Raw genomic sequence first — 26906 nt, forward strand, 5'->3', positions numbered from 1 at the left:
CACAATTTGTTTTGTCATAACATGTTCATGAGTAATCATACTGAAAAATGAAATGTATTATTAAAAAATAAAAACGTATACTTTTTATATAGATTTTTTTGTTGAATGAAAATGGTTTGCTTTGCCCAAGATGTTGTGGATGGTTGCCAGGGCGATCCAGTCATTTTTAAAGTGTTGATATGCAGTTGCTAGGGTTTTCTGACTGGGTCCTCATTGGCAAATGTGAAAAAAGACCCCCCAGTCTCTGAGGGAGGGACTGGAGCATGTCCTCTAATATCAAAGTAAGTCTATGGGAATTTCTAACCCATTTTATCGCATTAAGCTGATTTGAGGTATCATTTGGGTAACTGACTTTGCCTTCAGAAGCATCACTAATAAGTCAAATGTTAAGTTCTTTGATACCCTGTGCTGGTTAATTCAGGATCCTGTGATTTCCCTTAATCTCCATCAGCTCTCTTGGGACGGGTGAGGTCCAACGTCTCTGGTAACTGTGTTTGTTCTCGTCCTGCACTTCCCTCCTCTTCTTCCCTCACAGCCTCTAATTCTTCATCCAAACCCTGGAGTGGTTCTTGCATGCTGTGGGTGGCTGGCAGGACGTCAGTCAGACTGCTGGACTCTGTGCTCTCATTTAAAGAGTTGCCATCCTCTGCTGTTGTTCGGCCTCCAGCCGGCGGGCCATGCCTCCGTATGGTCCTGCGATTTCTGCTGCAGCGCGATTGGTTGCCGTGCAGTGTGCGTCTGCGGTGCCATTGGCTGAGAGACTTATGTGCTTCTGCGCTGAGTTGCCGCTTTGCTAGACGAGGCCGGAAGCTGCTGATGTAAAAAAGGGCCGCGTAGAGAGACGTAAGGTAGTAGCCACCTGAGGGAAAGACAGAGGGAGAGAAGCCTGTCATACACTGCAGGGTGTCAATTCTTGAACTACTACACCCTTCATGGGCCAAAACTCCATTGCTGGTTATTGAACTGATAAATTGTAATGCAATAAATTTAGTTTGTCAAGCAACAAATACATTTAGAAAAATAATTACATTCTTATTATGTTCATGTTTTCCCAAATCCCTATGAGTTTCTTCAGAATCTCTGATTGCTGTACACCCACTCACTGCAAAAAACGCTCTTCTTACATCAACATTTCTATGATTATGTTGCTTATTTTAAGCAAAAACTCTCTTAATTTTGAGTTATTTTTTCCTAAAACAAGACAATTACTTTTGCTTGTCCAGTAAATACTTCTTGTTTTACAAATTTTTAGATGTTTGGACTAGAAACAAGACAAAAATACTAAGTATGAAAAGCATTTTTTTGCAGTGCATGCTTGCTTATAGACCTCACTGCACATTAAACTAGTGGTGTAAATATTGTTTATGCGTCTGAATGTGTGTGTAATCCCTACCCTCTCCTTGTAGCTGCATGGGGTCCAGCAGCTCCATCATGTAGTCAGTGTCGACCTGTAGTATAGCTACATCACTTCGCAGCAACACCCATGTCAGGCAGGGCAGGAAGTCATCTGCCCCGAAAACCGTTCCTGACAAGAAACAAATAACATATTTAAATCTTCTACAACTTAATGGCACCAATATTTATACATTTACTTCCTCATTGTATTTTTATATCAATATGGTACAAGATTATCCCATTCAAATCAATGTGATAACCTAATTAGGTCAAAAGTAATCTAAAAGTAATCCACAAGTAGTCTGATTATATTACCTTAAATGTGTAATGTAATGGCTTACGTTAATAGCTACAATTTTTGTCATTTTATATGAAATCAGTAAGCTACCCAGCAATGTGTGTGAAATTGTTGGTTATTCGGCAAAGGACTGGACTGGGGAGTATAAAAATAGAGAGCAAGTTTAGAGGAAGATCAATCAACTTTATTTATATAGTGCTTTTACAATGACGATTGTTTCAAAGCAGCTTCCCAGTGTTAAACAGGACAATATTGCAACAAAAACTGATTCAGCTGTACAGTCGTTCTGGAGAAAACAGCAAAGTTATCAGCTTATTTTCATTTATCATATAGCGACAATGTTGGCAGATCAGTATTATAGTTTATAGAATTAATTAAGACCTAATAAATAGATTTTATTTAGATATTTAGTTGAATAACTTTGATCGAAATTTTAGTGTCCCCAACTGAGCAAGCCAAGCCAAAGGCGACAGTGGCAAGGAACCAAAACTCCATCAGGGCATGAAACCAGACTCAGTCAGGGTGCCAGTTCTCCTCTGGCCTATTAACACACGGTGTACGATTATTATTCTGGCAACCTTACAGGATAGAAATCATATTAGATCAGAATATGCATGGTCTAGATCGGAAGAGATGGGTTTATTGAGGATGGTGCGTCGATTACACAAGAGTTTGAATACTTGAAAGATCGGAGTCGTCGCGCCGGAGATGGGTTTATTGAGGATGACGTGCCGGTGAGGCAAATTCAGAGGAGACACCTCTGTTTGACACGGCTCAGCAGACACTCCAGGATGAGTTAGTCATGTATTGTGTCTCTACAGTAGGCCTAGTCTACTTCACTCACCAGGCTTAGCATTAGCATTCATGCTGTGGTAGATATTCTTGCAGACTTTGAGGAGGGTGTTAACTTTTTTACTAGGCGAGTAGGCCTCATGCATTGCAGTCCAGCGTTGCTGGATCTTTTCCATCATGCTGGAATCAGGAACGCCGGCCCCCGCTGCTCCCTCCAGCTCTTCCAGGCTCCGGTTCTCCAGTGTGCTCTTGTTGGCCTCTAAACGCTGCAGAGTGCCATCATCCCTGCGGGCTGTCTTTAGATACACGTAAAGGTGAGTGTAAACTGGCTTCAAAGCTACTTTATGTAAGGCAAGCTCCAGCAAAGCATCTAAGGGCAGAGAAAAAAACAGATTTGTGAAGTCATTTGGTTTAGTGGAGGCGAATAATAGAATTGTTATTATATAGAATTCTTGCTGTGTGTACTGTAGCACCATTTTATCATTTTATTTATTGAAAAATAAGAATCAAAACAATATGCTTGCAAAACTTTTGTGACCTTAGAGATCTTTCCTTCATTATGTAGGCATAACTCTTTTGGAGAATGGAGAAATTCAATTGGGTTATAATTTATTTTGATGGTCCACTTTAGACGTTCTACTAAATATAAGTAACTTTGCATCTACATGTCAAATAGCAGTCATTCAAATATTAGTAGACTGTTAGGGTTTGTCGAATAACGTTGATGTGAAAGTTGCAAAGTTACTAATGTCTGTTGAGGAGCATCAAAATAAAGTGTATTCAGATATTAAGCAGACAGACTACTGTTAGTCTAATGACTGCTAGTTGACATGTAGTTGCAAAGTTTTAAATAGTTAGTACTAGGGCTTTTTTGCTCACCAGCCACTGTGGCTAGTGGTTTACCAAAGTTACTAGCCACTCAGCATTTTCACTGGCCACAAGTTTGACATTGATACCATGGGGAATAACTACCATATAGATATTTTTAAAATTATCTCATAATTTGTCAGCAGGTATATTAGGCTGCTGTCACTTTAAGAGCAGACGCACGGATCCATTATACTGTTACACATGCGTTTTCTTTCTCAAATGTTTACGTTCACTTAAAACTTGACTGTGTTTACGTGAATACTCGCCAAGACCTGCATTTTGACATTGTTTTGTGTGTTTGAACAATAAGCAGCGGAAAAGGACTCAATTTAGTACTCAGAGGCGGCTGTGAGTGTGCTCACTTTGGGTGTGAGCTCAAAATCTGCATAAAATTATGCCACAATATGCTCAATCCCATGCCGAAATTCAAGCCCTGTAACACCAACAATATTAATCCTGAGTAAATAAAAGAGTGAGTGAAGGGAGGATGGTTTGTGTGTCACTCGCTGTCGGAGAGATGAGCGAGAAATTGCAGATGGTGTCGTGTAACTATTCTGCGGGAAATGAGTATTGGAAGCATTTCAAATATTTCAGTATTGATACAGTATGTACTGAAAAATCTATATTTTGGACAACACTACATTACATGTAGTTTATTATTTCAGAAGCCTTTTTAAAAGACTACAACTGTAAAATGTATATATATTATATATCAAATTCAACCCGTCAAAGTGGCTAGTAGGAGCGTCTGTATTACACGCCACTGCTGAAATACACCTGCATTTGGTGGGTTGGCGAGTGTTAATGGTTATTAGAATATTTAAAGTGGACTAATAAAATGAAGTGTTACATTCAATTGTATTTGTTGATAAAAGAATATAGAATACTTCATCCATTTCTTCTGATTACATTGCATGCCGAAAACTCACTACCCAACGGATTTACCCAACACATCTCCTGGTCATACCCAGCTCAAAATCCGAAGTGTCTCCAAAGCTGTCTGTGATGCTTTGGATCTCTGGACAATCAAATAGCATTTCCCTCAGAGCAGTGAGAGACGAACGCACTTCCTGCAGCATCTCGGTGCAGCTCACTCCAGGAGCGTCTCCACTCGCAAGAGTTTGCTCTACGAATCCCCTGACAGCCTCTGCAAAAGCCCCACCCTTCCGTTCGGACATCTCCTGAACACGTTTACTCAGTCTACGGTGTGGCGACACAAGTCCTCCCAGAGCCTGACCCACTGCAGAGAGGCGGTTCTTCATCTTATCTGCCAAATGGAAGCGGGGCGAAGGTAGCATTGGAGAGGGGCTTAAAGCTGATTCAGACTCCTCCTCTATGCTGCTGACTGACAGCGAGTCCAGCTCTAAGCAGGGTGGGTGAAGCAAAGAGGAAGGAATTGGGGAATTCAGCCATATCTTGTCCTCTATCCACGACACGCGGTGGGGCGACTGAGGGAGAGGGCTCTGAATGGAGTCTGTGCTTTCTCTTTTTAGGGGGTCCTCCTTGCTGGTGCCACTCGCCCTTCGAAGCACTACTCCGCCTGGAGTAGATGGAGATACTGGACTCTTCTCAAATGACCCTTTGAAAAAAAAAAAAGATATGAACTAGCACTTTCTAACAGCCCTGTTTTTATCAGCACATCCTGTTGAAATATACATTAGCTGCTTTTTCACCGGGCCGAGCAGTTAGGAACAGTTCCTATTATATTTCAACTTGAGTCAGAGGAACACAGAGGAAAGTGTAACCCCTTTTATAGCGGCTGGACACAAAATGAAACGGATAAGCAACAAGAAATGTTTGCCCCGACTGTGGAAAACCAGCTATTGTATGTTGGTTCCTTGAAATCAGTGCTATTATTGTTGACTAAAACTGAAACTTTCTTTCTCAATACACCCATCGAGTGCCTTGGACTACTTTTGCTTTTAGACTTAATTTTCCCTAATAACCAAAGAGCACAGAGACTTTACACCCTGTGCAGCACTTCTTGCGCTCCTTTGCTTTGATAAAACTAAAACTATTCAAATGATTTTTCATTATTTGTAGTTAAAATGAACTCAAAATATAAATATTTAAGGGAAAAAGTGACAATTATGAAATATTTAAAACAAATAAAATTGGCAAACTTTTTAAAATTGAATATAACGAAACAATATAAGAATAAAAGCTCATTCAAACCAATATAATACAGTCCCTGACAAAAGTCTTGTCGCTTATCTATTTTCTAGAAATACCTGATATTAACCTGACTTTTAATTAATTCATTGGTGTTAGAAATAGCTCCCCCCCCCCCCCCCCCCCGACATGGATAGTTTAGAACTAGATTGCAACTTGTGATTTATTTTGATATTTATAGCATTTGATTTAAGTAAGTGCGGAGAAGGGGTGGTGGTGGGATGCTGAGAAACTGCCAATGACAGGAAGGTAAATCGGCTGTCTATATACACCTCCTATCATTGATTAACTGATTAGTTTAATGTGCTCCTCTTGTGTTCCAATTGGGTTAATTATCTGAGCCTGCTCCACCTGTGTTTAATTAGATTTAATTGTTTGCGCGTGCTTCTCCCGAAATTAGTTTGTGAAACTTCAATTAATGCACTGAAATAAATAATTTTCACAGAAAAAATATTTATCATTTAATCAAGACAGAAAGGTCAAATATTGGCAAGACAAAAGTTTTGTCGCCTATACAGAAATTGAACAAATTTACTGCAAATACAAAAATATGTCAGCAAATTAAGTTGTGGTGCTGTGAGATCCAAATGTAATATCTTGTATGACTTCCATGAGCTTGAAGGACTGCATCCATGCGGTTTGGCAAGGATTCATACAATTTATTGATGAAGTCATCAGGAATAGCTAAGAAAGCAGTCTTGCATGCCTCCCAGAGTTCATCAATATTCTTTGGTTTCGTCTTCCATGCATCCTCTTCCATCCTACCCCACATATGCTCAATGATGTTCATGTCTGGTGACTGGGCTGGCCAATCCTGGAGCATCTTGATCTTCTTCGCCTTGAGGAACTTTGATGTGGAGATGGAAGTATGCGATGGAGCACCGTCCTGCTGCAGAATTTGACCTCTTTTATGGTTGGGAATATAAGAGGTAGCTAAGATTTCTTGGTATTTTAGACTATTGATGTTGCCTTCCACCCTGCAGATCTCTCGTACACCCCCATGCTGGATGTAACCCCAGACCATGATTTTTCCGCCACCAAACTTCACTGTTTTCTGGGTGAATCTCGGATCCATTCGGGCACCAGTAGGTCTCCTGCAATATTTGCGGCGACTGTGGTGTAATTCAACAGAAGATTCATCTGAAAAATCCACCTTCTGCCATTTTTCCAGCGTCCATCCTTTTAGCAGGCTGTGGGCCTTGGCAAATGCCACACAGTTTTTCAATTGTCTTTTGTTTAGTGCTGGCTTCTGGGCACTGATTCGACCATGGAGGCCATTTCGAGACAGAATCCGACAAACTGTTCTGGTTGACACCGGGACTTCAGGTGATCAGGTCTCGTGGAGCTCTGCTGCAGTGGAAAATGGGCTGGCCTTGGATTTGCGAGCCAACAAACGGTCCTCTCGAGCAGTTGTCTGCCTGACCTGGGCTTGTCAAAAACGTCTCCAGTCTCTTCAAATCTTTTTTTTATCCTCTGTACTTGACGCTGAGACACATTGAAGGTGACTGCCACATCAGCAGTGGATCTGGTCTTCAGCCTCTTGATAATCAAAACTTTAGTCTCAGGGTGACTCTTAGGCATGTTTGCAGAGGTCTAGTTGCAGTTGATGTGAAGGTCTAGTGTACTGGGGTTCTTTTTATACACACTTGAGACCTAATTGATCCATTATTAGTCACAGGGGAAGCTCATATGACAAGGTGACAACACTTATGTCTTTGCAAAAATTGACTTAATGGGCTTTACCAAGCTGTGAATATTAGAATACTTTTTGAAAGTTTAGTTTTTCACTGAAACATTATCACAAAAGCTGGTGGGATTAAAATGAGCCGTTTCTTGTAAAAAAAATCTTGATTAGAAATATATTTCAGCGGCACTTTAGGTCAATTTGTACACAAGCGACAAGACTTTTGTCAGGGACTGCAGTACACTCTAAAAAAAGAGGGTTCTTTAAAGGTTGTTGACACGTAGTAACAGTTCTATTTAGAACCGTTTTGTCTTTATGTGCAGAAATGTTTCTTTTCCCCGCCTTTTTCTTTTTCAAATCTGTAACTATCAAAGCCCCTTCATTGCTGATTTTCTGGATCTCGGCCATTCAAAGACAGTCTGTCAACACACTCTCAACAACAAGTAAACAATTTCTTTCATAAAATATCTATACATTTCACATTTCGAATTGGTTGAAATGACATAACTAAAGCAAAAAAAGAAAAGAAAAGAAAGTCCACCGCTACCTCTGTCATAGTCAAAACTGCTAGAGTTGTCCTTGGCTAGTGCAGATGGTCTCTGTTTCAGTCCTCTCCCTTCCCATGATCTTGTGGTGCTTAACCTCTTGTCTCGCCTCAAGCCGATTGGACGATTGACTGGGCTGGCTGAAGAATGAGTAAGCCAATCATCCCCGTGCTCTTGAAGGTATAAGGGATTGATGAAGCACATTGCACCATTGGCGGCTGTAACCTACATTTCCAAAAACAGAAATAATTTGAAGATCACTTCTCCAATTGGAGACTATGTAATATAGCCTCGCATGTCAATCATTGTGGTCCAACTGGACAAGTGAAGAAAATGAATACAAATCCCAAATTAAAATAGATCCCAATGGACACATTTGTTGTGGTAAAAAATTATAATAATTTGTTACATTTATATAGTGCTTTTCTATAGTCTGACGTGGTCATACTCAATTCTAGTCAGAATATGACCCTGCGTCCCAATTTGCATACTATCCATCCTAAATAGTATTCGAAAATAGAATTAGTATGTCCCAAATCATAGTATGTTGAAAAGAGTATTCCAAAGGTACCCGGATGGTTTGCTATTTCCGGTCCGAATTCGAAGTATGAATCGATGGGCACTCAAACGGCTGATATTGCCCACAACCCACTGCGAGGTCGTATGGGGATTCGATTAGAACTACAAGCGCGGATAAAAAGCGTTAAAAACTACAAACATGGCGGATGTGCGAGTCCGGCGGTTAAGTAGAGAAGTTTAGATAAAGGGGTTTGAGTGACCAACTATCAATATTTAACCTGACAAAAATATATTTATTCAGTGTTGTCACATTATATTTCACCTGCAGCAGAATTGTGAACTTTTGTAATGACATGTTTGGCCATTAACTTTTAAATGCATCATAATATTTAAACTGCAAATACACGAGGAGAGTCTCTGCATTAAAGACCCACAAATGGCAGATCAACGAGCGGCTACATTTCTCTCCGATACGGTAGGAGATTAAACTGCATGTGGAGGATTTGAACTGTGACGAATCTGAAGATGATTGACAGGGCAGTTAAACGGTGACGGGATGCACGTAACTAAGCGACAGAGTCCGTTAAAGATGGCGAAGTAGTATGTCCCGAAGCTTGCATACTTTTCTGCTACACACTCAAAAGTATATACTTTTTCTTCACAAAAAGAGTACATACTTTTAGGACGTAGTATAAGTAGGCGAATTGGGACGCAGCATGAGTCTGAAACTGCTCCATTGGGCTGTGATTATGGGGCGTTTTTCAACCGAACCAGGAAAGACCTCAATTGGACAGACCGACAACCAATCAGAGCAACGAAGCGACGCATTGTCAAATGTCCACAGTGGCCAAGTACGCATTTTTTCCGCGGATTGTTTTCTATGTCCGCAGGTTGAAGCGACTATTATGTGATATATAGACCCATGAGTGTGAATTTTAGAAGGCAACCTTGCCAAAATAACACTCATTTTTCCCCCGGAGAACCCCCCGAGAAGCTATTGTTCAGGGCTAGTAGTTGGCGGGTTTTGTTGTAAAAACTTGGCAACCCTGTCTGCACGTACGCTGGAATAAACGATCTTTGCCGGTGTTGTAAAAAAATAAAATAATTGAATGATACACAGAGTACTTACCCAACATGATCATCATTTCTGAGAGAAATAGTGAAGGTGCATGCAGATACAAACAAGCTCTGCGTTTAGGATTCGAGTAAATATAATCCAAGCCCCTTTGATGACGTGCATGATTACGTTACTGTTGATCATCTGTCCGTCATCGTCTAAAGCCCGCCCTGAGGATCTCATTGGTCCGAACAGTTTCTGTTCGGGGATAATTACTCCTCTATGGAGCAAGGCCAGACCGAACTGCCCGATCCCTAAATTTTGTGGGCGGGGCTAAGTTCGGCTGGCATCCAGGCTAGCTTTTCTAGGCACTCAAAGCGCTTTTACATATCGAAAGGGGAATCTCCTCAACCACCACCAATGTGCAGTACCACCTGGATGCTGCGACGGCAGCCATATTGCGCCAGAACGCTCACCATACACCAGCTTATGGTGGAGAGGAGACCGAGTGATGAAGCCAATCAGAATAGGGGGATGATTAGGAGGACATGAAGAACAGAGGCCAATTGGCAAATTGGGCCAGGATGACGGGGTTACACCCCTACTCTTTTTATCGAAGGACATCCTGGGATTATTAACGACCACGGAGAGTTGGGACCTCAGTTTAATGTCTCATCCGAAGGACGGTGCTCTTATGACAGTATAGTGTCCCCATCGCTACACTGGGGTGTTAAGACCCACACAGACCACAGGGTGAGCGCCCCCTTCTGGCCTCACTAACACCTCTACCAGCAGCTACCTGGTTTTCCCAGTTGGTCTCCCATCCTGGTACTGACCAGGCTCAGCCCTGCTTAGCTTCAGTGGGAAACCAGTCTTGGGCTACAGGGTGATATGGCTGCTGCTGGTGGTGGTAAATTTCAACTTCCTTGTCCATAGATTACTTTTTTAATCAGTTACTGATTCCAAATTACATTACACTAAACATGTAAGGTAATATAATCAGACTTTTATCTTTATGTAATCAGATATATTTTTAATATAATCTGAATTTTACTTTTACATTACTTTTGACTCAATTGGAATATATGTTGGAATATATTTTATTTCTCTTTGTACTTTATATATCAATATGGTACAAGATTATGCTTTTCAAATTAGTGTGACAAACGACACTAATTTGAAAAGCATAATCTTGTACCATATTGATATATAAAGTACAAAGAGAAATAAAATATATTCCAATTCTTTGTTATAAAAAACATGAAGTGTAATGTAATCAGTCACGTGCACAGGTTTCTTACATTAAAGCATCCTTTATCATCATAATTTGATTTTTGGACTTTGCACTCAAAATACGACGTTCAATAAGTCTTGGTTTAATGAATGATAACTTTTTGTCAGTGTCTAGATGTTATTCTTCATTTCATGGGAACAAGACAAACAGTCTTTGAAATGTGGTTACACTTTTGGTTACACTTTATTTCAGGGTGTCTTTGGAATAATAAAGGACCAATAAAGGACATAAATTGTATAATATAATAAGGATATAATAATAAAGAACTAATTAATATTAATTAATAGCATGTACGTGTACCCGTTAAGGGTTAGCGCTTATGCTATGGCTTGGAATTATGCATAATTTACTGTTACTACAAAAAGAAAGTGATGTAATGTATAACAAACGTTTTTCTAAAACAAGTTGAAAACTTAAAACAACCTATAACTTTTCATGTTATTGATCTTCAATTGTAAGGCACAATATATAAGATTTGTGGATTAAAGTGATGATGAATTGAGAAATCATCTTTCCCTTGAGCTTTTGATATATAAAAGTTCATGGTAATATGATAAACAATATCCTTTCATAGCTGAAAACTTCATTGTTAGTCAAAGAAAAGCTTTTATAGACAACAGGCTTGGCAAATGATCGTGTGTGCATCTCATTGCGCAACGAAACGCGCCTCTACAGCGCGTCTAATTCAGTCGCCACGCCCACCGACTCATGGAGGTGATCGGCTTGGGCTAGATAGCCAACAACAATAAACATGCCGAAGAATATAGCAATATATTGCGCTATTTCTGGTTGTGGAAAAACACAGTCACTGCATAAGCTTCCTTCGGATCCTAATATTGGGGATGTGTGATACTTATACACATACTTATTTTTAATGAAGTTCCCGCTGGCGTGGGGAAGACATTCGTATGTTTGCTTCATTTCACAGCAGAATCGTTTGTAAACAAGTATCAGATGCTGGATTTACAGACATATTGAGATTAAAACACAATGCTATTCTTCTATAATGGATCCGACAGGAATGGTGCGACACACTTATGTGAGTAAAACGTGTTTTAATATGTAATAGTATTGCATTGTTATAGATCGTTTTGCTTATGTGTACGTGTCTAACAGAGCATACCTTTAGCACGCTGGACTGGGCCAGGCCAGGGATCGCAAAGCCCAATGTCCCGGGGCTGTGTGTTTTCCAGACGGGCTACCAAAACGTAAACCAGTCAGCATTAATCTTAAATAGTGAAATAATATTCCTTTCTTGATCTGCGCTATACACTCTCTCTTGACGTGACATTTGAAGGACACATGTGCGTACATGCGGTTTGCGCTTATATTGACCGATCGGGCGGGCCATTTAATACAAAAATAATAGTCCAATCGATCATGGGTGGATGAGAAATAAATGATTGTGTTTGTTAGATAAAGACGTTTACATCCAAAATGTTTCCAATAAGGTTTAAATCCAGAGAAATAAACAATTTTAACCAGGATACAGACCCTTTACTTTGAAGAAACCATGGAAACAACCAAAGACGCTTCAAAGGTGTCATGAAAGGTGTTGTCTGAGGTCAACTAATGATGTTTGTGTAGTTTTTTACATTCAAAAACATAACTAATAAGTAATAGGCTATTTTCTACACTGGTTTTGAGGCGTTCTGATGAACGCTGGGTTTTGATGTGCGTGCCGCACTGGAGACTTGGAAGTAAACGCACACGGCTAGGATTGGATAAGATTTGCATATTTAATGAGCTTCAGCTCCTGTCATATCTATGGCCCTGTCAGTTCACATGAGGGAGGGATTATTAAAGCGGCAACCAGAATGATTCTCTTGACCACAGGGCTCGTAAACGTCTTTATCAAACAAACATAATGATTTATTTCTCATCCACCCGTGATTAATTTGATGGCCCACACGATCAGTCGATATAAGCACAAACACACACACACGCCAGATCAAGAAAGAATTTCTGCCGACGAGTGTACGTTTTGGTGGCTGTCTGGAAAACACAAAGCCCCGGGACTACTATTAGGCCTACATATAAAATATATAAGACGTTTTACTCACATAAGTGTTGCACCATTCCTGTCGGATCCAATATAGAAGCAAAGCATTGTGTCTGCAAACCCAGTTTGACCTGAGATTTATTTACAAACGATTCCACAGTGAAATGAAGCAAACACACAAATGGTCTTCCCCACGTGAGCTGGAACTTCACTAAAAATAAATGAAGTATCACACATTCCTAATAATAAGGTCCGAAAGAAGCTTATGCAGCGACTGTGTTCTTCCACACTATCTTGCTATCTTCTTCCACATGTTTTTTGCTGCTGGCTAGCGTGATCCGATGAGTCGGTGGACGGGGCGACTGAATTACACGTTCTGTAGAAGCAAAATGTTCGTTGCACGATGGGCCTGGTGTCAATAAAAGCTTTTCTTTGACTAAAAAGGAAGTTTTCAGCTCTGAAACGTACAGGATATTCTTATAGTACCATGACCTTTTATATATCAAAAGCTCAAGGGAAAGTTGATTTCTCAATTCACCACCCCTTATTATGTTTTTTATCAGACAGATGTTTGGATTTTTTATAACTTTAAATCATTATTTTACCATGCCTAATATCTCACTGCAGTGTGAACAAGTGTCTCATAATAGCCGCCCAATAAACACACAGAGTAGCATTATATAACAACTTTCAAAGCATTCAAATGTATCTAATATGATAAAACAGCACTGCGTTACCCCACATACGCATGATCAAGAAAAGCGGAAGCGCTCGTTTGCGGCATAATAAAAGCTATGCAAAATTAAGGTGTCATCGAGCTACACCTTTGTTCTGAATAAGTGCTATCTAGTGGCGAAAAATAACATGCTGTGGCTTTAATACAATTTTAATTCAGAAATCAGAATCTGGAATAAAAATGGAGCACAAGCTCATTTTACATATTTAATACCGAAGAAATATTGTAAAACTAACATTACAGAAGTAGAAGCTCTATATCACCTGGATCGTGCACAGGACTGTTTCTGGCATTTCCTCTGTGTCCTGTGTTTCTGAAGTCATGCTGTTAGCCTGCAGATCTGAGGAGGGACACAGCCAGGCCTCTGAAAGTCAAACACACACACAAAAACCTTTAAACTGAGAGAGTCTGACATAATTATGTCTGACTGACATAACAGCAGATTTATAGTGTAGTACAGAGAATGGGGAATGACAGGGCAAGCACTAACTTGGACCAAGCAGAGGAACAAGATGATCTGGTAGATTGATAAAGGTGTAAACCCACGAGGGAACCAACAAACAGGCAGGTAAAACATCCCTAAGAGAAAAGTGAGTGGATCAAATGCCAGATAAGGTTACAATGCATTATTTGTATGGTTTAACACACATTTTAAACTTTGGCGTAAAAGAAAAAAGCAGATTATGAATTCACTTTCTCTGCAACTCTTTGTGCCATAGGAGAATATAGTACAATTTACTATCTAATACAGCGGTGCAGTGTTACTTCCTGAGATACAGTCCTGTTATCAAGCTAAACAGACGTTCTACCTTATCAATAGATTAAAATAAGTCATCTGCACCTGCTCAGTGTGTAGAAGTGCAGCAGCTGAAAGAGATCAGGGAAAGCCAGGTGTGATGTTTTCAGTTGAAGCGCTGCGGGGGAAAAAAGACATGAGAACTCAATCCGACGTGCACTGTGAGTCATACAGAGAAACTGGACAGACTAGTCGTGAACTTCAAAAGAACACGGATGCAATGAGGAAAGAGGAAGGCTGCAGTGTTCATGATGTCAATTTGAACAGCATGCACAAATGGAGAAGGAACTACAGTGCACACGAGTTTACTGAACTTGTACACAGCATAAACTATTTGCACATGGATTCCAAGAGTGCACTTCCCATGTCTGTTTGTAACAGGAAATGTAGAAAACTTGCAATGTTTTACATCCGCATCATGCCTGGCAGAATGACATCTTGTTCATTTCCTTTTGTGCAAAATATAAAATGCTCTGCGGTCGCTCTTTCATATCTCAGGAAACTTAGCTATATGCTTTGATGGATGTTCCCCATAAAATTATATATAAAAATGGGACAAATGGGTCAGTAGTTGATATTATGGAAGCTTGTTCCTGCCATGCAACTTTTTTTTAATTTTTATCTCAGATTTGTGAGATATAAACTCGCAAGTCCATTTCTGAGGAAAAATAATAATAATTCTCAGAGTTGCCGGTTTTTATCTCATAATTTTCAATTTATAACATGCAATTGTGACATTTTATATCGCACAATTCTGAGAACAAAAAGTTGTCCATGGCAGGAACAAGCTTCCATAATACAACTACTGACCCATTTGTCCCATTTTTATATATCATTTTATGGGGATGCAAGATGTAAACACAGTTGCGAGAAAAAAAAAGTCAGAATTGTGACACAAAAAGTTACAAAATTGTATTCAGTGGCAGAAGTTTCCATATTAATTGAATCCAGCCATTGAATTATTAGAAAATGAATACACACATTAAGAGAGAGAGAATGAGAGACAGAGAGAGAGAGAGAGAGAGAGAGAGAGAGAGAGAGAGAGAGAGAGAGAGAGAGAGAGAGAGAGAGAGAGAGAGAGAGAGAGAGAGAGAGAGAGAGAGCAGAGAGAGAGAGAGAGAGAGAGACAGAGAGAGAGAGAGACAGAGAGAGAGAGAGAGAGACAGAGAGAGAGAGAGAGAGAGAGAGAGAGAGAGAGAGAGAGAGAGAGAGAGAGAGAGGAGAGAGAGAGAGCAGATGTGGTCGCTGTCATTGTGGGTTTTGGTTTTTGTGCTGTTGTCGGCTGTAAGGACATTTGAAAGAACTGAATCATTTGGCGAAGTGACTGTAATGCCAACCTGCCTGGAAATACTTTAGCCTGAATTGCACAGCGTTCATTAACCAATCAGTTTCAAGCATTTGACAGCATAAACAGGAATAGTATACAGCTATAAAATATGGACAGCATAGCTCAGATATTGATCTTGGAAGAGTTGACAACATGAGTTGAGAACATGATCGAATGTTTGATTTCATGTTGAAATCTGACTTTTGATTGAGTCTCAATCAAGGATGAAGTAGTTTTTGAGTACCTGTTCCAGTGGTTATGATGGGGAATTCTTTGACCGGTTCCCCGCTGTCCTCTACAGACACGCACAGAAGCCGGTCTTGAGACAAAGACCCTTGGACCACCAGGAAACTCTGTGTAAAGAAACATTTTGATTATTTCACTGTTATGCAAGTTTTAACGAAAGGGTTATCTAGAAGTGAGCAATTAATTGAGCAACCTAGAGGTGAGCAATTAATTGACTGATAGACAACTACTCTGTAAGTGTTTGTAACTTTTTTCATTTGATTGTTTGTTCATTTGTTGTTGGATAAGTGTGTCTGTGTAGTGCAGTGGTGTGTATTATTAGTTTTGGTGTATTCTCACGGTGTGTGTGGGAGTTAGCATTTGTTGAGTTAGCATTTGTTTGGTCATTGCCACGTTGGGAGTGAGTTTGTTGGGGGCGTTCCCAGCTGCTTTCAATAACGATACTCAGGTGAGTATAAATAGCGTGATAGTCCGCGGCAGCGGAAGCGGCAGTGTGAAGCCCTCCTTGTGTGAAGACCAACGAGTGTAAAGACCTCAACTCTTCCCTGTGCAAGACCGACGAGTGTAAAGACCTCAACTCTTCCCTGTGCAAGACCGACGAGTGTAAAGACCTCAACTCTTCCCTGTGCAAGACCGACGAGTGTAAAGACCTCAACTCTTCCCTGTGCAAGACCGACGAGTGTAAAGACCTCAACTCTTCCTGTGCAAGACCGACGAGTGTAAAGACCTCAACTTTTCCCTGTGCAAGACCGACGAGTGTAAAGACCTCAACTCTTCCCTGTGCAACTCCACCCGAGCAAGGACCCCGGCAAGGCACTTGAGTATCATCTTCCTTTTCATTATTTGTGTTCGGATCTTTTCTAATTCCTATCTGGCCTTTTCTCTGATCTGAATTCACCATGTGCTTTCAAATCTCAACTATAACTACTAGCACTCGTAAATCACGCTCTGTACGCATGAGACGCTGCAATCCTAATAATTTGCGCTATATCCTAACATCCTCTGCTACTTTACTCTCTATTCCAATTGGTCTCTGGAATTGCCAGTCTGCTGTAAACAAAGCAGACTTTATTTCATCTATTGGGACTCATTCTCAGCTCAGCCTCATGGCCCTAACTGAGACCTGGATTAAACCAGAGGACACTGCCACTCCTGCAGCCCTCTCAACCAATTTAACTTTTTCACACACTCCTCGGCCTATTGGGAGGGGTGGGGGCACTGGTTTGCTTATCTCAAATGATTGGAAATTTGATCCATTACCATCTCTACCGGCCATTTCATTTGAATCACACTCAATCACGATTACTCACCCTGTTAAAATCCATGTGGTAGTGGTCTATCGTCCTCCAGGTCACCTCGGTAACTTTGTGGAGGAGTTGGATGTGTTACTTTCTAGCTTCCCTGAGGATGGCACTCCACTGATTCTGCTTGGCGACTTCAACATCCATCTTGATAAACACCTAGCCGCAGACTTCAGCACTCTACTGACTTCATTTGACCTTAAGTTAGTATCTACTACGGCTACTCACAGATCAGGTAACTAATTAGACCTTGTCTACACACGCAACTGCTCCATCACATCATCTAGATACTGGGGTTCCCCAGGGCTCAGTCCTTGGACCACTTCTCTTCTCCTTCTACATGTCATCATTAGGTTCTGTCATTCAGAAACACGGCTTCTCCTATCACTGCTATGCTGATGACACTCAACTCTACTTCTCATTTCAACCAGATGATCCTACAGTCAGTGTTCGTATCGCTGCCTGTCTGACAGACATTTCTGACTGGATGAAAGAGCATCATCTTAAACTCAATCTTGCAAAGACAGAATTACTTGTTTTCTCAACCAACCCAGCACTTCATCAAAATTTCTCCATTCAGCTTGGTTCATCGACCATATCTCCATCAAGGACAGCCAGGAACCTTGGAGTTGTGATTGATGACCAGTTAAACTTCACTGACCACATTACTGCAACAGCCCGGTCCTGCAGATTTGCTTTATACAACATTAGAAAGATTAGACCCTTCCTATCAGAACAGGCTGCACAACTCCTGGTTCAAGCTCTTGTTCTCTCCAGACTGGATTATTGTAATGCTCTTCTGGCTGGGCTTCCAGCATGCACTATCAAACCCTTGCAGCTGATCCAGAATGCAGCGGCGAGAGTGCTCTTTAATGAGCAGAAGAGAGCGCATGTCACGCCTCTCTTCATCAGACTGCACTGGTTGCCAATGGCTGCTCGCATCAAATTCAAGGCACTAGTTATCGCCTACAAAACAACCACTGGCTCTGCACCAATATACCTAAACTCACTTGTTCAGACTTACACACCCTCCAGAAGCTTGCGTTCTGCGAGTGAGCGGCGCCTCGTGGTTCCATCCCAAAGAGGCATGAAATCGCTCTCGTGGACATTTTCCTGGACCGTTCCCACCTGGTGGAATGACCTGCCGATCTCAATTCGTGCTGCCGAGTCTGTAGCCATTCTTAAAAAACATCTTAAGACACATCTTTTCCAATTGCACTTGACCAATACAGAATAGCACTTACTGATCACCACAGCAACGACCAAAAGCGCACACTCCTGGATCATATCTACGTCTCTCATCCGGATTTGTGCCTTCAGGCGGGTATGTTACATAGTTATAACTATCAAAATCCAGTGTTCTGTATTCTGCGTACGTGAGTTTTTGTTGTAGATGGCTATTGCTGCACGTTTAGCTAGAATGCCATACAAAACCAACCCATTGGGCCACTGAATCTGCATTAACGACAACAGTTGGGGCAACAGCCTTTGTCCTAATGGGTTGTTATCATAGCTATCAAAATCCAGTGTTTTGTATTTTGCGTACATGAGTTTTTGTTGTAGATGTCTATAAAAAATAAAAAAATAAAATAAAAATTTGTGTACTGTGCTAATTAATTGAGATTTCTTACAGCTCTTACAGGTTGTTGGGCTTGTCTGTTTCGTTGCTTCTATTGCTCTCCCCTTTTTTGTAAGTCGCTTTGGATAAAAGCGTCTGCTAAATGATTAAATGTAAATGTAAATGTGGGTTATATTGAGAGCAATGAGGATTGAAAAACTGTAATATTGTGGAGAATATTGTATCATTGGCAGATGAGAACTCATACGGATGAGTCTCAATAAGTTATACAACCAGCATTGACATCAAGGAAACGCTCACTTTGTGGGTAAGCACTCTCTCAAGAGGAAGTCAATGCGCACACACAGAAAGACGAGTTGGGTGCCAAAAAATCCAAAAATAGATGATAGAGAGAGCTACTGAAGTTATTTGAGTTTATTTAGCTTATTGAAACCAGTTATGAATATGCTGCTAACAATGTTCACAGGCAATATGTCATTAAAATATAATCCCCAAAATATAAAAAACAAGATTCCTTGTTTGGAACGTGTTGACCACAGAGGAAGTGAAATGAAATCTTTGATCATTTTAACATCACTCACTAATTACACAGAGTAAGAGTTTGTGGGAATATAGACGTATCGTTCACAGACTATCAGTGTTTACCGACACTTCTAAAAAGTACAACGCTGGATCCTTGGATATATTAAGGATAAAGCTGAGATTAAAATGAAGTCTGAAAAACTAGAAATAAATCTTTAGACCAGCAAAAGCAATAAACAAATTAACATTGCATAATGCTCCTTTCCACCATTCTGAATCAACATATTTTAAATAACAACTTACACAAATTGTAGAATAGATCTCACCTTACAATATTATGGTCCTTTATCTTACTTTACTATCTTGTGGTCCTTTAAGACACCAGTGCTCAGCTCTCTCTCTCTTTCAGCCTCTCCTTAAGTATATTTGCAATCATGCTTTCTACACTCTTATCTAACTCTACTTCTGCAATTGTCAGCAACATAACGGTAGTTTATTCATTACTGAACTTATAGTGGTCATAGTGCTGGTTAGGTTAGTAAACCTTACCAAGATGATTTTTTTTAATATTTTTATTATGGTGCAGGTATAAACAACCATAAGTCAATTGTTAAATTTACATCTCCCCAATAATGCGCATTAAAACTACGCTCCAACTATGCATTTAGACAAAGAAAGGGCTTTTATTAAACAGGGTCCACGTTCACCAAAAAAGCAACAGTGTCTTCCCACAATAACTATTACAAAATAGCATCAATAATACTAAAGGCTAAATAATTATTAAGCCTTTATTACTGTTTCCACATTAAGCACAGGTTATGCTATGCCTTACATCTTTCCCCCAGTGTTTAGCAACGCAATAAGTTCACAGGACTAAACCTAAATGGCTTTATTAAGACGGTTTATTAAACAAACAAACAAAAGTATTAATAGGTGAACATGATTTCACCAAGTACATCTTTGTTGATCCTAAAACAACATTGAAATCAACCAGATTTGAGGGACAAGGTAACAGTTTATGTCAAGTTTAGTCTTACATCCAGGGTTATGTGCAAGTTTTTGGTGAACTATCCCTTTAATAATTAAAGTCTAACTTTTATGGAATAAAAAAAGAAAAAGACAAAACAAATCAAGCAATGCAAATGATTGAATTATGAGTTAGATTTCAAGTCACACTAAAAGTACTTGCCTGTTTTTATTATTGACAACATTGGGGACCGTTCACAGAGAACACGGTTTTCCAGTCACCGTGTTTCTCAAAATAAATGCGCTAGACGGATGTCTTTAACCGTCGCACTCGCATCTTTTGCAGCGTCTCTCGCATGGGACGGCTTTCTTAAAATGCAGAGCTCAAGTTAAAGGTGTCATGAACAGGCTTTAAAAAAAAATTATACTGTTGTCTGAGGTCAACTAATGACGTTTGTGTGGTTTTTACATTCAAAAACATCATATCTAATAAGTAATAGGCTATTTTCTACACTGAGGCTCTCTCCTGAACGCTGGGTTTTGATGGGCGTGCCGCACTGGAGACTTGCAAGTAAATGCCCACGGCAAGAATTAGATAAGATTAGCATATTTAATGAGCTTCAGCCCCTGTCAGTTCAGTTCACATGAGGGAGGGATTATTAAAGCGGCAACCGGACTGATTCAAGTAAGTCTTTATCAAACAAACACAATGATTTATTTCTCATCGACCCATGATTGATTGGACTATAATTTTTGTATTACATAGACCGCACGATCGGTCGATATAAGTGCGAACCGCGCACACACACATGCGCGCACGCGCCCTTCAAATGTCATGCAATAGAGAGAGAATAGCAGAACAAGAAAGGAATATTATGAGATTCATTAGCCTGCCGACGGGCTTCCGTTTTGGTAGCCCCGTCTGGAAAACACACAGCCCCGGGGCGTTGGGCTTTGCGAGCCCTGGCTAATGCATGTAAACCCATGAGGCCACACGAGTCCAGCGTGCTAAAGCTATGTTCTGTTAAACACGTACACATAAGCAAAACAATCTAAAGCAAAACGATCTAAAACAATGAGTACTATTACATATAAAAACACGTTTTACTCACATAAGTGTGTTGCACCATTCCTGTTGGATCCAATATAGAAGAATTGCATTGTGTTTTAATATCAAATGTCTGCAAATCTACGACCTGAGATTTGTTTGCAAACGATTCTGCTGTTAAATGAAGCAAACATACGAATGGCTTCCCCACGTCAGCTGGAACTTCATTAAAAATAAATGAAGTATCACACATCCCTAATATTAGGATCCGAAGGAAGCTTATGCAGCAACTGTATTCTTCCACAACCAGGAATAGTGCAATATCTTGCTATATTCTTCGGCATGTTTATTGCTGCTGGCTAGCGTGATCCGATGAGTCTGTGGGCGGGGCGACTGAATTACACAAGCGTATAATTCTGTAGAGGCGTGTTTCGTCAGTCGATGACTTCAAGATGCGAACACGATCGTTTTCTGAGCCTGGCGCCAATAAAAGCTTTTCTTTTCAAAAGCTCAAGGGAAAGATTTCTCAATTCATCACCCCTTTAAAAGAAGTTAAACTTATTAAAAGATGCATCTCTAGACCTTGCGCTTATTTCCGTTCCACTGACCTGCGTCTCTGTCTGAACCGCACCTTAGGGTTTACACAACTTACTGTTGTAAGCTGAATGACTGAACAAGCAAGCATTGCTAAAAAGGAAGTAAAGGCACGCACCCCAGAAGGTCTGCCCCACAGAGCAGCGTGAGCCCCGTGTCTATCCCACGGGCTCTTGGGACCCCAGGCCTCCTGACACAAGCGTAAACTTTGCTGTAGACTCAGGGTTTTTGTTGGATCCCTGGAGACCCCGTTGGGTACTGCACTGTCAGCATTTTCTCTATGAGAAATAAAAAAGCTGCTTGAATAAACAGCAAATAAACAATAATCTCTTTACTAGAAATAAAAAAGAACATAATGGTTGTATCAGATCTAAGTTTTCAACTAAATATACAAATAAAATGAATTACTAAATTAACTGTATAAACTATAATACTGATCGTCCCACATTGTTGCTATATGATAAATTAAAATAAGCTGATAACATCACTGTTTTCTCCAGAACGACTGTACAGCCAAATCAGATTCTGCTGCAATATTGTCCTGTTTGACACTGTGAAGCTGCTTTGAAACAATCGTCATCGTAAAAGCACTATATAAATAAAGTTGACTTGACTTGGCTTATTTCTCACCTGTTTCCACTGGTTGTGAATTCATCTTTTGACTCTTTCATCATCATTGGTCCAACAGAAGAGCCGTGGACCTGCTCAGGAAATCTGTTCTGGCACAAGGTCTTCCATTTTAACTATGTTGCTGAAACCCTGTTGATATTTGGAAATAATAAAAAAGAAAAAAATGGATGAAATATTGTTTCTCTCCCACATACGTCTTGTCATATGCTTTCTCTTTGTCATAGTTCCTAGTTAATAGTTGAACGCGTTTTATCAGCAGTGAAATCTAAAGTCTGAAAGTTTTCATATTTAGGGGAGGAGTTCCATCTGTGATATACAACTTTGAAAACGGACGGCCATGTGCTGTGACAAAAAGAGGCCACTTCCAGCATGTTGAAATCACCACACCAGCACCCCAGCTCATTGTTACTCGTTATTGCTATTTATCACATTTTAGAATAATATTATAGTCATTAAAACAATTGCTCTTTACTTTACAGTAGTGCGTGCAATTACAGTGTAAACTACTCACCCATAAGGTAACTACTTGGGTAGAGTTTGGGTTTAGTAGTATAGGTTCAGGGTTAGTAGGTTAAAGGTGCTCTAGAATGAGTTGAAACAATATGTTAAATTGTTCTCTGATATCTACATAGAGGGTATGTGTCTTATTTAAGGGCAAAAATTGTCCAGATAGAGTTTTACAGGTCCATTTACAACCCTATAAATTGTCCCTAGGATGTAATGCTCTGTTTTTGCCTTATTTGGAAGAGTCATGAATATTAATGTTGAGCTCTGCTCTGATTGGCTTATTTCAGCAGCTCACAGCAGTTCAGTGAAGCGTCTCGTGAGTCCTGACAGTCCTGACAGAACACAGACCGACTGAATGACACTTTAAGCAGAACATCTCAAATGGAGATTGTTAAAATGCAGTTTACTTGTTTATTGGTGTTTTCAGATCATCCTCGCGCGAGAAAGAGCTCGCGTGTTTGAGGTTGCCAGATTTCAGTCATTTAAATCCCCAAAACAGAGCTTTTCTGTAAAAAAAAAACACGTATACTATCCGGTGTTTTACCTAAACATGTCCAATCTGGCAACCATATGCACGTAAGCTCTCTCTCGTGCGCGGATGATCTGAAAACACCAATAAACAAGTAAGCTGCATTTCAGCAATCTCCATTTGAGATGTTCTGCTTAAATTGTGTCATTCAGTCTACATTTTAGACTTGTTTATATAACGTTAGTCACAATGTAGGCTACGCAGTGACTGTGATGTAACGTTTCTCTGAAATACAATCATGCGAAAACATCATAGGCCTACTTCAGTTCTCTAAAATATAAAAATATAACTTATATTTTTGCAAAATGAATAGCCTTGTCAAATGACTCGTTTTAACTTATATGGTGGTAAAGGTGATGTTTGGTAGAAGGATCGAGTGAACGATCTGTAAACAATGTATCTACGGTTGTATTTTGTAATACTAAATAATATAAACCTGTCATTAGACACACTATTTAGTTTTGTATGGTACTTGGAGTTTCCTATTGTTACTGTATTAGCATCTTGCGTCATCTAGATAGCGCTGTCTCTCTAAGAAACACCTAGTCAATAAGTGAATAAATCACTACTTACTGCTTGCAGGAATATATTCGCCCCTTTCTTCAGTTTAAGACGCTGAGCGAAGCTTGCTTGAAATGTGCCGAACAAACGAACGATTTTGAAATAAATTGTTGTGGTATCCGATTATAATAAACCTCAACCATTGCTATCCGCAAGTGTCTTGTTTACCTGCAGTCCCGATGATTCGGCTCCGTCAGTTCCGCTTGACAATGAACATGTTTGGACAGATGCAAATGTTGGGGGAGTGCATATAAATGATTCCCAACGCTTGCGTCACGGTTGGCGTTATGTTGAGAAGCACTTATTTTTCTGTGGCATTTTTGATTCACGTGATTTACATATGAAGGAGGAGACAATGATGTTTGAGACTCACAGCGTGTGATGTCCATGTAATGAACTCTTATTATTTCACTATGCCAAGGTTAATTCAATTTTTCATTCTAGGGCACCTTTAAGGTTATTAACCAGTTATTGCAATTACTAAAATAAACAGAACTGTAAAAGTGCTACAATTAAAATAACACACATATGGAAATTATGTAGTGATCAACATCAACTGTCTCGGTTACATATGTTACTCTTGTTCCCTGAAGGAGAGGATTGAGACGTAACGTCGGAAAGAATGATGTAATGGGATCCCATTACGCCAGTCCTTCCGATGTCTAAATATCTTAAATTTGTCTTTATACCAAACTGGCACAGTATTTACTTTTAAATGGATAATGAAAGGAAAAATAGTTCATTTCGCTCACATGTTGGTCTTCTTGCGTTTGCTTTAGTTTGACAGCTGGGAGACACATTGCTGGGTTTCCTGTGACAATAAACAATGAGTGCAAATTATTTTGAATTGTTGAGTGAAAAAAAAAATCTTTCAGTGAAATAGAAGCCTACCGTTAAATTAGTTTTAGTGCTGTAAACTCACACACTGACCTTGCACACATTAACAAATACAAGCATATACATATAGACATAAATCAATCATTTAAATGTTTTTGCAGTAAAAAAATGTCCAGAGTTTTACAAAAACATTGAATGTTGAGTATTTAGTGGTGTGATTGCTTGTCTATGTAGATTTTTTAGCATTTAGTCATCTTTAGTGGATTATGTTTATGAAAAAATGCAACACTGCTATTTTTTTAGTTGATGTGCTGCGAACTATAATTTTTGTCAGCCTTTTGAGCTGTCATCAATCAGAACTAATAGTCTTGACAGTCTGTCTTTTTAGTTTATTCTTAATCCATGTTTAATGTCATTTATAATAAATATTTTTCATTGCAGTGTATATTATTTTATATCTATTTCTATATAAAAATGGAAGTAGCACGTGATTGCTCTCAAAAGTGTAAGCAACAGTAATTCCTTGGTAGGCTTCAGCACATAAATTAGATTTTTCTTTCACTTATGAATCCTGTTTTGTCCTGTGTCTCACAAATAAGTTAAGAAATATGCATTTAAAGTAACACTCTTGCAATGATGCAAACAAAAGTCTTTGCTAAACTCACATGTGGTGTCTTCAAAATGTCCTCCTACATGAAGAAAAAACTGAACATCTCTGAAAGCTGCTACAGACACCTCCACCCACTGCAAGTTTGCGTGTGAAGTAACCAAGTCTCCTCATTACGAATATGCTCTGCTCTCAGTCACGTCACCAGTGAGATTCACTTTTGGTATGTGATATTAAACATTAAATTTCAGTCAGACTAAAAAGATCATTATCAGCTTTGATAAGAGTGACAGAACTCTTGAGGATGCCCTTTGTGTCTTTCACACCATAAGCTCCACCTACTTTCATGATTGTGGTAAACCTCACAGAAAAAAAAAAAATCAAGTGAAAGTAGGATGGAGCAGAAAGATTATAGCTATGAGTGTTACAGCAGGCTTGTGCAAAATTCAGAATTTCAAAATTGGCCTCCATTCAATTCATGATTTGGAATTTGAATTGAATTAACTCCGCCCCACAGGAAGTTGAATTTGAATGACAGGAACAGGAAGTAGAATTAAATTCATGACAATTCAAAGAAATTCCACACAGTCACACAACAGAAAGAATGTGTTGAGTCTCACATACATTCAGTGTTAGGTTGCTTTGGAAATGTAATTGCTTAAAGGAGTACTTTAATAATTTAAAATGGGTCATTAATGTAGGAGAAATGTGAAATTATTTTTTAATTTGGTGCTTTCTAGACTGAGAAAAGACAGAACATGTATTTTTGTCTCATGGGGATGAAAGACAACAATTCCCAGAATGCATTGCTGCCCTCCTAGACCATTCCCAAAGCCACCGCTACTAGATTACTGAATCCCGATCACTTTCCCACCGCGACCGCATTCATTTTCATAAATTCAGTTCAGTTAGAGAACAGACACTACAATTAAAAACTAAACGTGTCTGTTCAATATGTGATTTAGCCGCTGAAGGAGTCTCCCAGCCCAAAACGCTGCAGGAGTCAGATATATAGACAGTCATGCTCGTGATGAGAGCTGAGGTAAACGCGTCCCTGGCATAGATTCACAGCGCATGTTCTGTCTGGCGCATTTTCAGTTCATGCCTTTGAAAGTTTAACTTTCATAGGAATTAGTTTGAGAAGTTGAAAGACTTACTTTGCTCTGCTGGCCGCACCGTTTAAACATGAATGCCTGAGGCTGCTGCTGCGAGCTGAGCTGTGAGTGTGATCTCCATCCCCCACACGTGAGTTAAAAACATGCAGAAATGGCTCCCTCTGCTGGCTGTAGTCTTTAGCCTCTGGCCAACAATTCCTCCGATGGCGCAAATTGACGATATTTGCCTCATGGAAGGAATTTTTCCAGAAATAACATGCATAAATCTCTTGTCTCAGGGGGATATGAGGAGGAGGGGGGCACAATCATTTGAATATACTCCAGGGTTTCTACTGACACAATGCCATATGCTAATTGCTGAAGTAACCCTTTAAGTT

The 26906-nt window shown here is 39.8% G+C and overlaps 1 protein-coding gene and 1 pseudogene across 2 annotated transcripts; both read right to left on the reverse strand.

Moving 5' to 3' along the window:
* Positions 1-26906, reverse strand: rinl (Ras and Rab interactor-like). 2 transcript variants are annotated; one of them, XM_067450068.1, is made up of 13 exons: positions 26572-26906; positions 24723-24781; positions 22374-22502; positions 21862-22021; positions 15732-15840; positions 14206-14278; positions 13855-13943; positions 13628-13728; positions 7759-7981; positions 4323-4934; positions 2538-2855; positions 1394-1525; positions 1-859 (listed from the first exon to the last, which is right to left on the reverse strand). In XM_067450068.1, the coding sequence occupies exons 3-13, from the start codon at positions 22418-22420 to the stop codon at positions 438-440; spliced, it is 2286 nt and encodes a 761-aa protein (XP_067306169.1). In that variant the 5' UTR covers positions 22421-22502; positions 24723-24781; positions 26572-26906; the 3' UTR covers positions 1-437. The 2 variants fall into 2 exon arrangements, with proteins under 2 accessions (XP_067306169.1, XP_067306168.1); XM_067450067.1 differs by lacking the exon at positions 26572-26906 and adding an exon at positions 25473-25694.
* Positions 10119-10235, reverse strand: LOC137085599 (5S ribosomal RNA; annotated as a pseudogene).

Source organism: Pseudorasbora parva, chromosome 8 (assembly GCF_024679245.1).
Source record: "Pseudorasbora parva isolate DD20220531a chromosome 8, ASM2467924v1, whole genome shotgun sequence".
NCBI classification, from domain to species: Eukaryota; Metazoa; Chordata; class Actinopteri; order Cypriniformes; family Gobionidae; genus Pseudorasbora; species Pseudorasbora parva.